General features: G+C 42.7%; 1 protein-coding gene across 1 annotated transcript in view; it reads right to left on the bottom strand.

Annotated features, from left to right (window-relative positions):
• The window catches only part of HGFAC (HGF activator), a 42,819-nt gene extending 31,622 nt beyond the window's left edge, over nt 1-11,197 (bottom strand). Inside the window, exons 1-4 of the mRNA XM_009890518.1 lie at nt 11,132-11,197; nt 9,536-9,590; nt 7,577-7,673; nt 1,911-1,984 (exon numbers count right to left, since the gene is read on the bottom strand). Of these exons, the coding sequence (XP_009888820.1) occupies nt 1,911-1,984; nt 7,577-7,673; nt 9,536-9,590; nt 11,132-11,197 (292 nt within the window). The remainder of the gene's footprint in view (nt 1-1,910; nt 1,985-7,576; nt 7,674-9,535; nt 9,591-11,131) is intronic.
• Between the last annotated feature and the right edge of the window lie 3,416 nt (nt 11,198-14,613).

Here is a 14,613-nt window from a genome sequence, read left to right as displayed (position 1 = left end):
TCTCTCTCACCTCTTTAAATCTTTTTTTCTTGAAAAAAAAAAAAAAAAAAAAAAAAAAGGACCAGTAGCCAGGCCAAGCTCTCACTGGCTTTAGGGTATATTGACAGTGATACTCCCTAGCAAGGAGCAGGCAGAGAAGGTGGCTTTCTTGTTGCAAAGCACCTTATCCAATGCTGCGGTGGGTAACAAGCAAAAATGAGCCAGAAAGCCCAAAAAGGTTTATGGGCAGCCAGCTAGGGGCGGAGATGGCTGCATGTGGGGCTGGCAGGGCTGTGGTGACAGGCTGAGGGAGGGACAGAGGTGGCACAAGGCACCCCCAGAAACGCAATGCTAGGCTCGGAGAGCTCCTGCTTCGGCTACTGGAAAAGCCTCCTTGAGTCAGCCAGCCACCACCGTGGCAGTCAGTGTTTCAGTGGTGGATTAAAGCAGTCATGAGTTACTGCTTCCAACATTTTAAGCTCTGGGAGGACGCTCATGAATAAGTGCAGCCTTCATAACCTGACTCTCGTAAGCATGAACTGTCTATAAAGTCTACGCTCATGTCTGACATACTTGCATTACAAAGGCACATGCATTGCTGCTTGTTTTGGGATTAGGTCATTTGTCTCTGATCTACTGTTAATCTGTTTTAAAGCCAGGCTGGAAAATAATTCAAAATTGTTCATTTTAAAATGATGATGCTGTGCACCGCTTAATTTTAGACTCTCAGCATAATTCAGCTAACGTTGCCTTTTCAAGTGCTCTGGTAGATTGTAATCAACTTGGCAATGAGTCTCCTGACATGACGGAGAACTCCCTGCGAGGGGATGGTGGAAAATGCCTTTCATTGGAAAATGGGAAGTGAACATCTAAGGGCATCTGGTCATATGCTGCAGACTAAACAAGACAGGTCACATTTGGAAGTAGTGCAAAGAAGAAAAGAGGAACATGATCAGCATTTAGACACAGATCCAAAAAAAGCCTCAGGGGCATGAAGTCTGATCAGTGCAACACCTGATTCTTCAGTGCTGGTCTATCACTGTATAAATTGATTGAATTAGATATATACGTTCCTTATAAAATGAGATTCCCCAGCATCCAGCTCATGAAATATCAAGTTGGGGAGACAGAGACAAGCAAGGGCCAACCATCAAGGTACTGCTGAGGACAGGGATGCATGTTTCCCACTGAATGGCTTGGGATGTGATGCTTTCACCCAGCATGTCAACTAAAGTGACTTACATAGAAAGGAGAATTTGCCGCAGACCTCAGCTTCCCGTTTTAGACAGACTGTCGCAATGAGGTAATTGTAGCACTGGAGTGTGGTGACCACATGAAGCTGTAGCACTGCTCAGCTAAGTAACCCTTTTGTTGTCCCTCAGTACTCCTGCAATGGATGCATCTGTCCTCTTGTCTCCTCTGAGGCAGCCCAAAGCCCAAAGAAATCTGGTTTTGAAGCTCTGCTCTTGACCCTGAGGTCTTGAGCAGGGACAGCTGGAAGTGATGGCTGTGTGTTGTACAGGGTGTGAAATGTTTCTGTACCTTCTAAAAAAATAACTTGTCAAAGAGATGGAAAATGTAGTTGATTAAATGAGGGGAAAACTAAAAGGCACATCCAAGCCATGAGGAAGGAGATGATGATCACCTCTGTGCTCAGCTCCAGCAGGAGTTCAAATTTCCATGTTGGCGTTACCATAATTTCTCTCCGTGGCTTCAAATTAGTCAACAGAAAGTGAATTAAAGACTCTGTGATATTCACAGTCCAATGCTATGGTTATGCAGAGTCACAGAGAGATCGCGGAAACAGCTAATGTGAAGGCTTGTTTTGTATAAACTGAATAAAAGTAGCACTAAAGGCACCGTCCCTCCTTACTGCAGGTGGCAAAGTAGGAGCCAGGTATCTGAAGCAACTCAGCAATGGCTCGCCTTACCTGAGTGGTCTTCGGGCAACAAAGCACAATGTCCCCATTTCCTGTCCCGGTCGTAGTTATGTGTTGTTGAACACCTGAGAAGAATTAAAGGTGCACTTTAGCACAGTTTTAAACAACCTGGATGATTGCACTGAATCTATATGGCCTTCATTCTTTGGCAACCTGGAAATTCATACTTTTTTTCCTAATTAACATGTTTCATTCAAAATCTCTTAACTCCAGAAGACAAATATGCTTTTAATTGTTGTTGTTAAAGATGCTCTGCACCATTCCTTTCAAACAAAATACAGATTAAGAATGAGATGTGGAAGCAGGACCTGACATCTCCAATGAATCCTCCAGAAAAACCCAACCTTCTTTCTATTTCTAAGATTAGAAAACGAAAGACAGAAATAAAAACCAAAACCAAAGCAAATAAATTATGTCTCCTTTACTCATTACAAAACAGGCAAAACAGGACCCAACCCATTTTTTATGCCTGTCAGTTACTTTAATAATCTGTGGAGGTAGGAGACTGTCCACAGAGGGACTTTTTCCTGGCTGTCAGCGGCAAATGTATTTTGCACTCAGTTCCTTCAAAGTATTTCTATTTTTTAACTCGCCAGATGAAATGAGGAAATAACTGACACGGGGGTGATTTCCAAATGCACAGATAAAACGCCTCCTTTTAGCAGAGCAGTGGGCTGAATCCTGCACGCCACGATGCCCGTGGGAATCCTACCGAGACAAATTTTGACAAATCTTTTATCTACACGCTTTCCTTGCCCTCATCAGTCTGTTATCTCCACGACTCATAGCGCTCCAAGGAGCATTAAGCTGCTATTCCCCATTTGCCGAGGTAGACTTATAGGCTTCCCCAAGGCCACACAGGGAGTGCGTGACTGACCCGAGGCTGAACCTTGGAGGTCCACGTTGTGTCCCAATGACTCGTCCACCAAAACATCCTCCCCAACCAGTTCTAATGCAGTATAATAAATATCAGCTGCCACTACACAGAAAAATATGTGGCTACACAGCATTGGAAGAAATAGGAGTTTGCTTTATTTAACGTGCCTGATAATCTATTTTTGTTACGTATGTTTTTATCATACCTTGTGATAACAAGGTATACCAGTTAGTATAAGTTAACAACCTTAGCAGTTGTGTTATCAAATATTTTTTCACCCTCGGATGTCACAAGCTCGATTGAAATTTTATTGTAGAGCATGTCTACCATTTTAACTGCCCTATTTTGCTTCTTAATTAGACGCTATGTGGTATTTAAAATGCTTTAATTCTTACAGAGCACCTGAATAGGCCACGCATATTAAGTTTGGTGACCTCAATTATATAAGGTGCACAAAACGAAACGTGCTCAGTAGCGTAGCGCAGATTGACTTGACACCTTCTTAAACCAGCTGTTTGCTCACAGGCATTAAGGCCCGTGCAACTCTGCTGGGAGTTAATGGAAATTTCTCTGGGCTCCTTCAGTGGGAAGCGGATCGTGCTTTTTTAAAGGATGGTCTATTACTTGTGAGCATTAAGGTGAGGAGTAGGTTAAAAGCGGTTCTCAGCAGTGTACTGCTTGTGTCATTGTTCCATCATTGTGTCCACTCTGACTGGACACTTCATCCGTGCCAGCCATGGCAGGGAAGGAGAAATCCAACTTTTCTAACTTTTCTGATTGACATAATTATTGATTTAGCAGAGGGACGTTACACTGGACAGCATGGAAGACATAAATGGAAAAGGCCCTGTATACACCAAAAGAATTCAAGCAAACTCTGATCAGTAGGAGGAAAAAAACAATTTATATGCAAATTAATACTCTCTGGAGTCTGTCCAGCAGCAGACAAGTTCTAAGCAAATGGAAACTCAACTTTTTCCCTCTTAAATGTTTTTTCTCACCAGAGACCCTGACTGAGGCTTCTTCCACCAGCTTTCCACAACCCACTGGTCCTCCTACCCAATGCTCTTCACAACCAGTCCCCTCCTTCCCTACTGCCTTGCAGTGACTATGAAGATGTTGGTCCTCCCCTGTGATGCCAGGCTAGCTCCTCAGTGCCAGGCTTCTTACGCATTCACATAATCCTTCTATATTTTCTGCCACTTATCTCTCACTGTCTGGCAGAAGCTCAGCACATCCTCAGAGCTATTTCACTAGTGCCCCTCCTTTTCTTTTTAAAACCTCTTCTGTGCTGGGAGGCTTACCAAAAATGTGATAACAATTCAGTCTTATGGGATATTTCCTCCAGCAACCACACCAACAAAATGGGCTTATTATTTCTTTGTGCTACTTGTTAATGGGCCCACTCTCTAAATTTATAACAAGAGTCTCTACATCACACTGCCACATAAAGAAAATGTTAACAAAGATATGAAAATTTAAAGACATGGATACTGAATTAATTACACCAGAGAAGTCCACTACTAGGGATTGATTTAAGCAACATTTTAAACCCATGTGTGGTAAACAACATGGGAATGGACAACAAAATGGTGCATCACAGATGTGGCCTGACTGGTAGGCAGGATAAATGGAAAGTGTGCTGTTTTACCCATCAGGAGCATCAGCACCCTTAATAATAGGATGTTTTGGAGATTGCCTCGGGCACGAGCCAAAATGGTGTAAGGAAAGAGCTCTGCCATCACGCCTGGTGCTGTCACTATGTTCAAGGCTTGGAGGTTCCCTCAGACCTCTTTAGGTGTTGTCCTGACCATGAGAGATAGCCAGACTTCACCTGACAACATCAGAGCAACCACCACCAATGCCAACAAAATCCAGAGTCTGATGCTTGGTGTCCTTGGCTCCTTCTCCTTTCCAGAACTGGCATAAACTCTCCAGCTTGTAATCCAGCTGGCCAAAACACTCCTTTGCATTGTTTTCAGTCTGTGGCCAAAGTATCAAGTTTTCCCGTTTCCAGAGAAGACAGTAAGATCATGCTTTTTCTATACAGACCTAAGCCCATCTTTTCAACCTGGCATAATGGGGACCCATATGTCCAGCACTCGAGCACAGGGTAAGGTTTCTCCAGTCAATACCTTCCAAGTCACAGCCAAAATCTGTGCCAAAATCTGCTCCCGTCATTCCCCTTGAGCAGGAACCCATCCCACCACGGGACACAGAGGCAGGGCACTGGCAGCATCCTTGCAGCCACAGCTTGGCTGCAATTCAGACCACCTTCCCCATTTGCTCTCACGGATGTTCATTGCACCCCCATTTTGTCTGTCCCAACACTGTTTTGTCTTTCTGGAGGTACCAATGAACTTCAGCAACAGTTCCAGCTAATTTTTTCTCTTCAGCTCAAAAGGTAAATTTACATGACATCTTTAGTACCCGGTAAGAGGCCTCTAAATAGGAATTTATCTGTGAAAACAGACTATAATTAAAGGGAAATGCAATACAGGATGCTGTTAAAGGAAGTTTGTGATTTGAATACTGCAATTATTTTGTCTTCTTTCCAGTGTTTTTGATAAATATTTATAAAGATACAAGTTATTTGTTGCTCTTATTTGTTGGAAGAGGTTTCTGTGGTCAGGACTCTGATTTATGTTGAAACATTTAACGTTACAAATGGACAAGGTCATGTCTGTTTGCCTTCCACATTTAGTCCTTTTAATCAACACTGTAGCTTTCATAAATGAAATGTTCAGCTTTTTATTAAGATAGACACTGCTCTCAAATGCTTTCTGCAGGACTATCTGCCTGTTGAACTTAATATGATGGACTAGCACACAATATCTGTGTCATATGTAGTATGAGAAAACATATAATAAAATTGAAGCCAATTGGGGCAGGCTTTGGTTCACACTAGAGAGTCCTGCCTTGAAGTATGGCTTGAGGACTAAGGACAGGGACTCATTAAGTGAGTCATCCAGCATTCTTCTGGTGTGGTCTCCTTGTGTTTGACCCCAAGGAGGCAAGTGGCATACAGCCTCTCATCATCTCCATCCTTACTAGCAGCTCACAGTCCGTCAGGAGCAAGAAGGACACAAGCCTTGCCCTCTCCTCCTGCTTGTTGGGTCCCCTGGGATCAGTTATTCAGCATCAATCCAGTAGGGCCTAGTGCCAAGTCACAAAAAATCACAGAGCAGGTTTCCTGACTGCTATCCGCGGTTCTTTTCCCGGCATCTCTGTGCCTGAAGTCACACATTACATTGCTTTTAGCTTATGAAAGCAGAGTAAACACTGGCCAGAAGGTCAACCGTGGGGTGAAATGGCCTGTCAAAACCAAACAGCTCCAGCTGTCCTCCTCCTTGTCTCCCCACTTGTAAATGGCTTTTTAAAAATTGGAAGCATAAGACCAAGTTGTCCAAGGTCTGCTCTAAAGTGTGCTCTAACCTTGGACCCCATCAATTCACAGGTTTTTCCATTTTTTTTCCATTTCTGTGGCCTAACTGACTAAAAACAAATACACAGAATGTCATGTATTAACAAGATCCATCTTCAGCATTGCATGAAATTAAGTGGGTCCAAAGTTCAAACTCTTTGTGGCTACAGTTCATCAAAGACAGGGTTCAAACTGGAAAATTAGTCCAGTTCCCTTCGTTAAGATATTCTCAAATTCTTGTTTTCTTGAGTTTTTTCTTATCTGGATTGTAACTATGGATGTTGGGAAAATTCAGAAGTGGTCTCCTAGCTTGCAGCTCTATGTCTAGTTGTGTAAGGTGTGTGTTTTGTTGTTTACATTACACCAGCACTTACACTTCAAACAGACGTGCCATCACAAAGATGACACAGATCATGAAAAAATTAGACAGTCCAGTATAGAAAATGAGAGTTCTGCCCTGCATAGGCAAGAAAAATAAACTCTATAAACTGTTATCTCCACCCTGAAAATGCGCAAGTATATATCTTTCACAAAGTTCATCTGTGCATATATATTTTCACATTAATGGTACCCATATATTCTCTGCTTTATTGCCTTTGATTTCTGTTAACATACACCCATTAGATAGGTTAGATCTGAAAAGTTAGTCTTGTTTATTCAGTGCTTGCTGCAGGAGGGTTCCCACCTGACTGCCCTTGCCCCAAAATGAAAAACAAATACTTTTTACTACTTCTGCATACATAAAAGAGTAATGTTTGCCCAAAATAAGGAGACCTGGCCTTAAGCACACTAGTAGAATAAATCATTACCCTACAATTAGGAGTAATACCTCATCTCTTAGTACTGCACTATCCAAAAGGGGCCTGGTGCCAATCTGAATAGAAATTAGAGGTATGGGATAAAAAAACCCAACTTTTCTCAAAAATTAGTTGGTCTCTGCTGCAGTACAAGTATGACCGACACAAATCAAACAATTCCGTAACCAAGCCTCAGCTCTTACAGCTGTCTGTATTTCTCCTTTCTTTCTCAGCAGAGGGTTTCTACCAGGTCGTGCCACCAGTCCTGACCTTTCTGTACAAGCTCTTGCCACTCATATAAGTCACAATTCCAATATGAAGGCCAAGGAGGAAATATTTCTGCGGTTCTTGAGCTTTTTGTGGCCCTTGAGACCCCATGCCTGGGCTCCCTCCCCTCTAAGTATTGACCTGAGTCATAAATACAAACAGGAGATCTGAGTGGCTTTCCTTGGGTACAACATCAAGCTCAAGTTAATTGTTCTAAAAACAAGATTAAAGCACTAAAAGGATGACATTTTCATCTGAATGCTGTCTTCATTTATGAGCAATGTTAACTTACCATTTCTTTCGGGAAAATAGATTTGATAAACACGAGTGATAAAACCTTCCACCGTACCGGAAAGGAAATTTGCATAAATTTCCATCCTCTGTAAACACTGAAATATAAGAATAAAAAACTCATCATGCAGCTGAAATCCAACCCACAGGTATATGTATTATATGTTATTATATGAAATAATGAAGATACATATCTTCAAGTTTTTCAGCTATACTTTGGATTCTGTGACTCTGGAACCTGTAGTGCATAAGAAGAGGTTTGAAATCCTACATAATAACTGAATCAACAAAGATTAATGGGCTCTGCAGTAGAATAAAGATCTCAGATAATTTCAGCTCAAAATATATTGCAATTTCTGGTACAGCAAATGCCAATTATATTCATTAATTGCAATAATCATTTCTAATTACGTAGTATTGTAATAGCATATTAAATTGATTTCTGAAGTAGTATCCTTTCAGGCTCCATATCACATTGTAACATCTGTTTAAAACGATTAAGGCACCAGACAGTACAAACTGAAATAGAAACAGTCAGGAGAAAGAAGGTTTTAAAGGTTGGGGGAGATGACAGATAATTTGATCATACCACCTTCCCTTTGGGATAAGCAAGTTCCTTACACGTGGGGAGAAACCGATGGGACTGGTGTCTGAAAAGGGCAAGTTTTATGTTTACCACATCAGTGATGGGAGTCTAAGGAAGGGTGGTGGGAGTCTAGGAAGGCTAGTGGGAGTCTAACAGAAAAAATCCTTCAAGATGACTCTTGAGAATGAAGGAGACTGAAGATAAAAAAGACAATGAAAAACTGTCAGAGCTTATTTAACCATTAAATTAAAAGCAATCACTTCTGAGAGCCGGGTGCGTGAATGGGAAGCCAACCACTGCTGTAGGAGAGAAATGGGGTGTACAACCAAGCTGGCAACACAGCACATTTCCATTTCTCAGTGACAATGTACAACTATTCCTTATCCTGAGCTTACCCCTTCCATCATGGCTGAGCCTCCTGCACACCTTTGCAATACCTGTTAACCCTCGCAAACCCAAACCCATCATCTCAAATAGCTGATGAGGCCAGTTATTAGCATTGTGGAAAAGATAACCTGTTCCTGTGGTCCAAACACTTCCTAACCGGTTGGAATTATGGTCACTCTATCTGTCCTGTCTCCTTATCTGTCCATGTGAAATAGCTACTGCCAGCCACTCTGCTGTCCCTTTTTCAAGCCTGGTTTTCATTGTCTGAACTAATTAAGCAAATGTTCAGATATTTACCTTCCCTGTCTCATCGCTCCTGTTATAAGCAGTTAGGGGAGTTGTGAAAATACATCCATTCAGAAGACATATTGCTTCCCAAAACCCATTAAAGACTAAGCTATAAAGGCACCACTAATGGCCTGATTCATGTAATCCTTAACAGCAAAAGCACAGGACAGCAAAAGCACGGGACAACAAAAGCTTTAAAAACGGAAGTCTGCAATGCGTGCGCACAGCCAGGATGACGGATTATTTAGGTGTCATCAAAACAAATGCAACCCAGCAAACTGCATGGGGCCCAAACCCTTCTCCCACAGGGAGATCAAGGGCTGCAGCAGAAATAGAACCTATGTATATCAAAGAGCTTATATACTTTAAAGTTGCAGGGCAGATGCAGCTCTGATTAAAATAAAGGAAGTTGCACACCTACAGCCACACCGTGTTATGAGTGAATATAATCCGCACCAGCTGAGACAAACTAAAATCCTATCAGCACCTTCCCATTAATCCACACCTGAAAGAAAATTACCAGAGATTTCTGAGCTAATCCCAAATTCCCCTCTACACAGAAATTAATATTAGCATAACCATTCCATAATCCTTATTCATGTTGAAACAAAGACAGGCTTACTACTGACTTGCACAGCATGAATACAGACAGGCACATCATTCTTACTGTCATGAAACCTATTGGATTTGACTCTGTACCTTGTGGGCGAGTGAACTCATGTTTTGAGCCTCTTCCTGCCCCAGATTTGTTGTGCTACAAAAAAAAAAAAAAAAAAAAAAAAAGAATGTGGATTGGAGACACAAATTCATTCTGGGAACCATCCTACAGAGACAAATGTGCTTTCCAGGGTGCCCTGAAATTGTGTTTCTCCCAGTGCTTCTGCAAAGATCTCATTTTTTGTGTGTGATTTTTGCTGGGGCACAGTCTGGTGAAAGAGGGTAGATAAACACTGGCTCGTGAAAGGTCTCTCTTAAACCAGAAAAACACAGCATAGCACAAAAAAAGCCAAAGCTCTGCTCCATTATATATTTCTGTTGCCAAAGGATACATCTCCTATTTCTTTCAGCAGTGGAAGCATATATGCATTCTGGGGCCAGTTCACAGTTACAAATAATATCCCAGCATTTGACTTTTCCTGCCATTTAGCTGTATCCCCCAGGGCATTAGTTAAAAAAGCAACCTCTACTTTATTAGGATTTGCCGATCAGCAAGCAAAGAGCACCAGGCTGAGCTGATTTTAAGCCACAGGAAATAATAAAAAACGGTAATACACGTAAAGTGCTGCTGCCACCAAAGGTGATGACAGCTGAACTATAGCAAAATAAAAATATCACAAAAGCAGTCAAGGAAGCAGCACATCATGAACACAGAACTGGAGAGGGGACATAACAAGTAAGGGATAAGACAGAGCTGTTGCTAAGATATATAGGGAGGGCTGGAACAGTTCTGAGGAAGAAGCAGTTTTTGCACTCTGCACTGACTCTGCCAGCACCGAGCAGCCTCCAAAGGCTTCAGTCAGGGCTGGTCTTTTCCTAGGCTCCGTGAATATTCCTCTCTGCTCCCACCTGCAATGTCTAAGGAGATACTTCTGTACTTCACTGAGTCAGTTAGGATTATAGCATCATTTAAGTATACCTGAGCTAGTTTTAAACTAGCTGGTGAAATAAGGCTAATCATAAAGCCACACAACGGGGGGTCTGGGCTAGTAGGTGCACTGCTAGTCCATGGTGGGTGCCAGACCATGGTGGGGTTTAAGCAAACTAGCAAAGTCAAAGCATCACGGCCACGCTCAGCAGTGCTGCAGCTGCCTTGCAGACATACCCCATAAAAAGACACAAAGCACCCGACGAAAACACTGAAGGGCATGGCATGAAAACAGGGAGAGGTCTGAAAAGGAGGCGGTCACCTAAGCTGGCATGTTCAGTTACCAGGTAGCAGTAAAGTCTGGTGGGGTATCACTCTCCATCCGTGTTACTGGCACCTGCTTGTGCCAACTCATTTCTGAGATGCATTTTCAAAGTATTTCAATTTTTGTGGTCCTTCCTCCCTTCCCATTCTTCCTCCCTAGCAAGGCATGGGTGTAAGCAATTTCTTTGAATGCAGATACATATGGGCCCCCTGCTTAGTCAGCATTGTTGTGAGCCTTCATCTAGCAAAACCCTTTTGTTTTTCATTTGAAGCACTCTTTCTTTCAGTCTGGTCGGCAGCTTCACTCATCCAACCCCACGGCAACATTGTCCTGCCAGCCAGCACGTAGGTGATCCACCACTCCAAAACAGAAGAATCAGACTTACCATCCTTGTACAGTCACTGCTCAGAGTCAGAGCCAAGACAACTGCGAGAGGAGCACAGGCTTTCATCTTTGCTCTGCTCTCACGAAGGTTTTGCCTGGCAGAGGGAAACTTCCAGGGCTGGGCTGAAGCAGGAGAGTGAATCAGCAACAGGCTTTCACAAGGGACTGTGATTTACTTGACTTTAGGGTATTTTAGCTTTCTAAGTAAGCAGAGCTGTTATCATTGTTAATCATTAATGTCTTTGTGGGTAGATGGGAATGACATGTAGCAAGATACTCTCCCCAAACCAAAGGGAGTGAAGAGTTTACAAAGTGCCTGACCCTCAGAGATGATCCCTGGTGTACTCAGCAAGTGTTTAAGAGCACCTCCAGAGGAGCTGATCAAATGTTGCTCGTAATCAGAGATGATTTACCATCCAGACCTCTCCCATCTCTTTCCTTCTTTCCCTTCAGGAGAGAATTAAAAACATGGCAGAGCAATAACAAGGAGCTCCAAGCAAGCCCACTCAGGAGATGACATTACATTGCAAAATATGGACCAGATCAATGCTGATATCAGACACAAGAATTACTCATTAACAGATGGTTACCTGTCCAGCCATGACTTACAGCAGCAGCCTTTGAGCAACAGACTAGGAAAATTAAAGTGAAAGAAAATAAACATTAATCTGACAAAACATTTAGTGCACCAAAAACTCCCTTCTGCAGCCACCTGAGCAAAGCCACGTCTGTCTTGAGTTTGGCTGAGATGGCTGCACTGTAGAAGCATTTCTAACAGGGATGCAGAGAGTATTGCTAAAACTGAGATTTCACCAGTGGAGTCTGTTTCAGCCCCACCTTGCCCCACAACCAAAATCCACAGGTTTGGCTGGTACAACTGTGTCTATGCATGAGGCTTTTGCCAGCCATGTCCTGTCAATCAGGGACCGCACCTCTTCACACCCAAAATCCCCAGAGCCACAACAACAGAAAGAATACCATAGTCCTTGCTTAAGTTGCGCTCTACCCTTTGAAGTTTCACCAGCACAGCTGCGGAAGGGATGTGATTTTTATTTTTTTAACCCAACAAAACCATGGCAGTAGGGTCCAGCGGTGCAGTGGAGCTATCCCAGGACAATTTTGCCATGATGGTTTATCATGTTGGAGGGGATTTCCACTGGCTGTGCTATCACACTGCTGTGTCTGTCGTCACAGTAATAGCTCTTGTTAGTGCAATCATGCATACCCAGGTTTATGGACAAAACTTTCCTTCAGTCAACAAGGCTTGGAACAGCAGAAACCAGGCAAATTTTGAATTTTATTCCCAAAATCCAGCAAAGAGCAAATAAGCAGAAAAAAAATATTTGCCTCTATATATTGTTTGTTGCCTGAAGATTTGAAGTAAATAAAGCTTCAGAATAGACTTGTGGCATAGATCTGTCTTATTTTCACTCAATTTCAAACATGGAAATAGGATGTACAGACAGTCTGGTCTGCCTGGGGACAGCTGGCAAAGCTGGAATATAGATTTCCACTTCCTACCCTTATTCTTGACTTTGGCCATCAGGCTTCAAACTAGTAATACCTATACAATGGCTTGTAGACATCTACTTACCATCCAGGCCACTGAAATTGTGCAAAGAAAGCACAACACCCCCCCCCCCAAAAAAAAAAAAAATAAAGCTGCTATTCCATCCAGAGTTCCCAAAAGCTCTGTGGAAAGAAAGGAGGAGGGGAGCAAGAACTGGACAGCAAGAGGAGAAGGAAGATACTTCTTTAAAGCTGTGGAAATAGCCTCTTCCACACATTTCCAGAATAAAAACCATCCACTTCCAGGACCAGAAACATTGTACTTCTGTGGTGACTAACGTAGGTTGTAGAAAGCATTTTCCCATACCTAAAAGTAAGAAAGAAGAAAAGCAAGAATGTATTCTGTGCCCATGTGTCTGCTCCCAGTTGCTGTAGTTCATAGGCAATGAGCTACAAGCAAGAGTTGCAGAGTGTCTTTCTGGGGAGTCACAACTCTAAGCTTTTAGCTCAAACCATTTCTTCAACATAAGAAAAAGGGAAGAAGCACCAACATCAGGAGCCATTCAGCTGATAGGATGGTGCTGGCACAAAGCAAACGGAAAATACATCAAAGCCAGGAGTTGCAACAGCTGCCAGAGAAGCACCACCATATAATAGGAATTACCCCTGAGTAAGGTCTGAATATCGACCAAACAGTGACTTCAGGGTTCAGACAGATATGAATCATGAAAAAAAAACCAACTACTACATGTACGCTGCCTGCACTGTTTCCGCAGAGAGCTGTCTGAACAGGTCTTATGGCCAAAGAGAAAAGGCAGAATTTAAGGTATGTATTTTTGTAAATTATGTTAAATGATCAGTGACTCTTTCGGCTATTTATAATCAGAAGAAAGTCTGCCTGCCTTCATCAGGCTTTTCCTAGAATCAGTAAAAATGGAATATGCCACATACTTTTTTGAGAAACATGGTATCTCATTGGCAAGAAATCTCTCAGAAAGCTGAAGATCCAGTTTTGATACTGAGTTCTTATAAACCTCACAGGGCTTTGGGCACTTGGGAGTTCACAAGGGTGAAGAATAAGATTTTGGCTACAGATATTTGTGTGTCATCGTGTGAAGCTTTTGGCCACGAGCAGCAGCAGAAGTGTGCACGGAGGGACAGTTGGGGAACAAACCTGGGGAAAGAGAGCTGACATGCATGAATCCCTTACACTGGTCCAGTTTTATGCCATTCTGGATAGACGCACCCAGCAGCTCGGTCCTGGGTGAGCTGGGAATGACCCCAAAGGCACCAAGCAGGGACGCCATCCCTTCCCCTAACACGTGTTCAAGTGTGACTCCACAGCCTCTGTCGAGAATCCAGATGCACAGAGCTTCCGCTGAGAAGATAATAAAAATGGGGAAAAAATAAGCAGCACAGAGCTTAGGGAGTTTCAGCAAGCGTAACCCTTTTTATTTACTCATGTACGCTGGTCTGCAATCGCTGGTACTCAGTTTACGGGAATCGCACCTGACCTCAGGAACAGACTAACAGAGACGAAGGCAGAACTGGTGCACGCAGCCGCCCACCTCCACAGCACACAGAGCATCGAACGGTCTGCGCCCTCAGCACAGAGACCAAAGAAATGCCTTCTGCTGTTTGGTTTGTATCACTGCAGCTGAGAACTCACCATACCATAACCATTGCCCCATGGGTCAGGCTGACGAGCCCACAGAGCTGCTCTCCTTAACCTTCTCAAATCAATTAATCTGTGAACTCATTATTTCTGATGTACTGAAGGAAACTTTCCATAAAGGGAGAGAACAGTCAGGTGTGTATGAAGCAAATACCATAACAGCAAGAAAAAAACCAACCAAACAAAAAGATACAGAAACAATCTGTATGGTGTTCAACATAAAGTCCCTAGCATTAGATTTTAGACTTCATTTAGTGCCCATTTCAAATGAAGCTCTGTAAAACACTAAATAAATATAA

Source organism: Charadrius vociferus, unplaced genomic scaffold, assembly GCF_000708025.1.
Source record: "Charadrius vociferus isolate BGI_N301 unplaced genomic scaffold, ASM70802v2 scaffold88, whole genome shotgun sequence".
Lineage (NCBI taxonomy): Eukaryota > Metazoa > Chordata > Aves > Charadriiformes > Charadriidae > Charadrius > Charadrius vociferus.
This window is presented reverse-complemented; position numbering and strand designations above follow the sequence as displayed.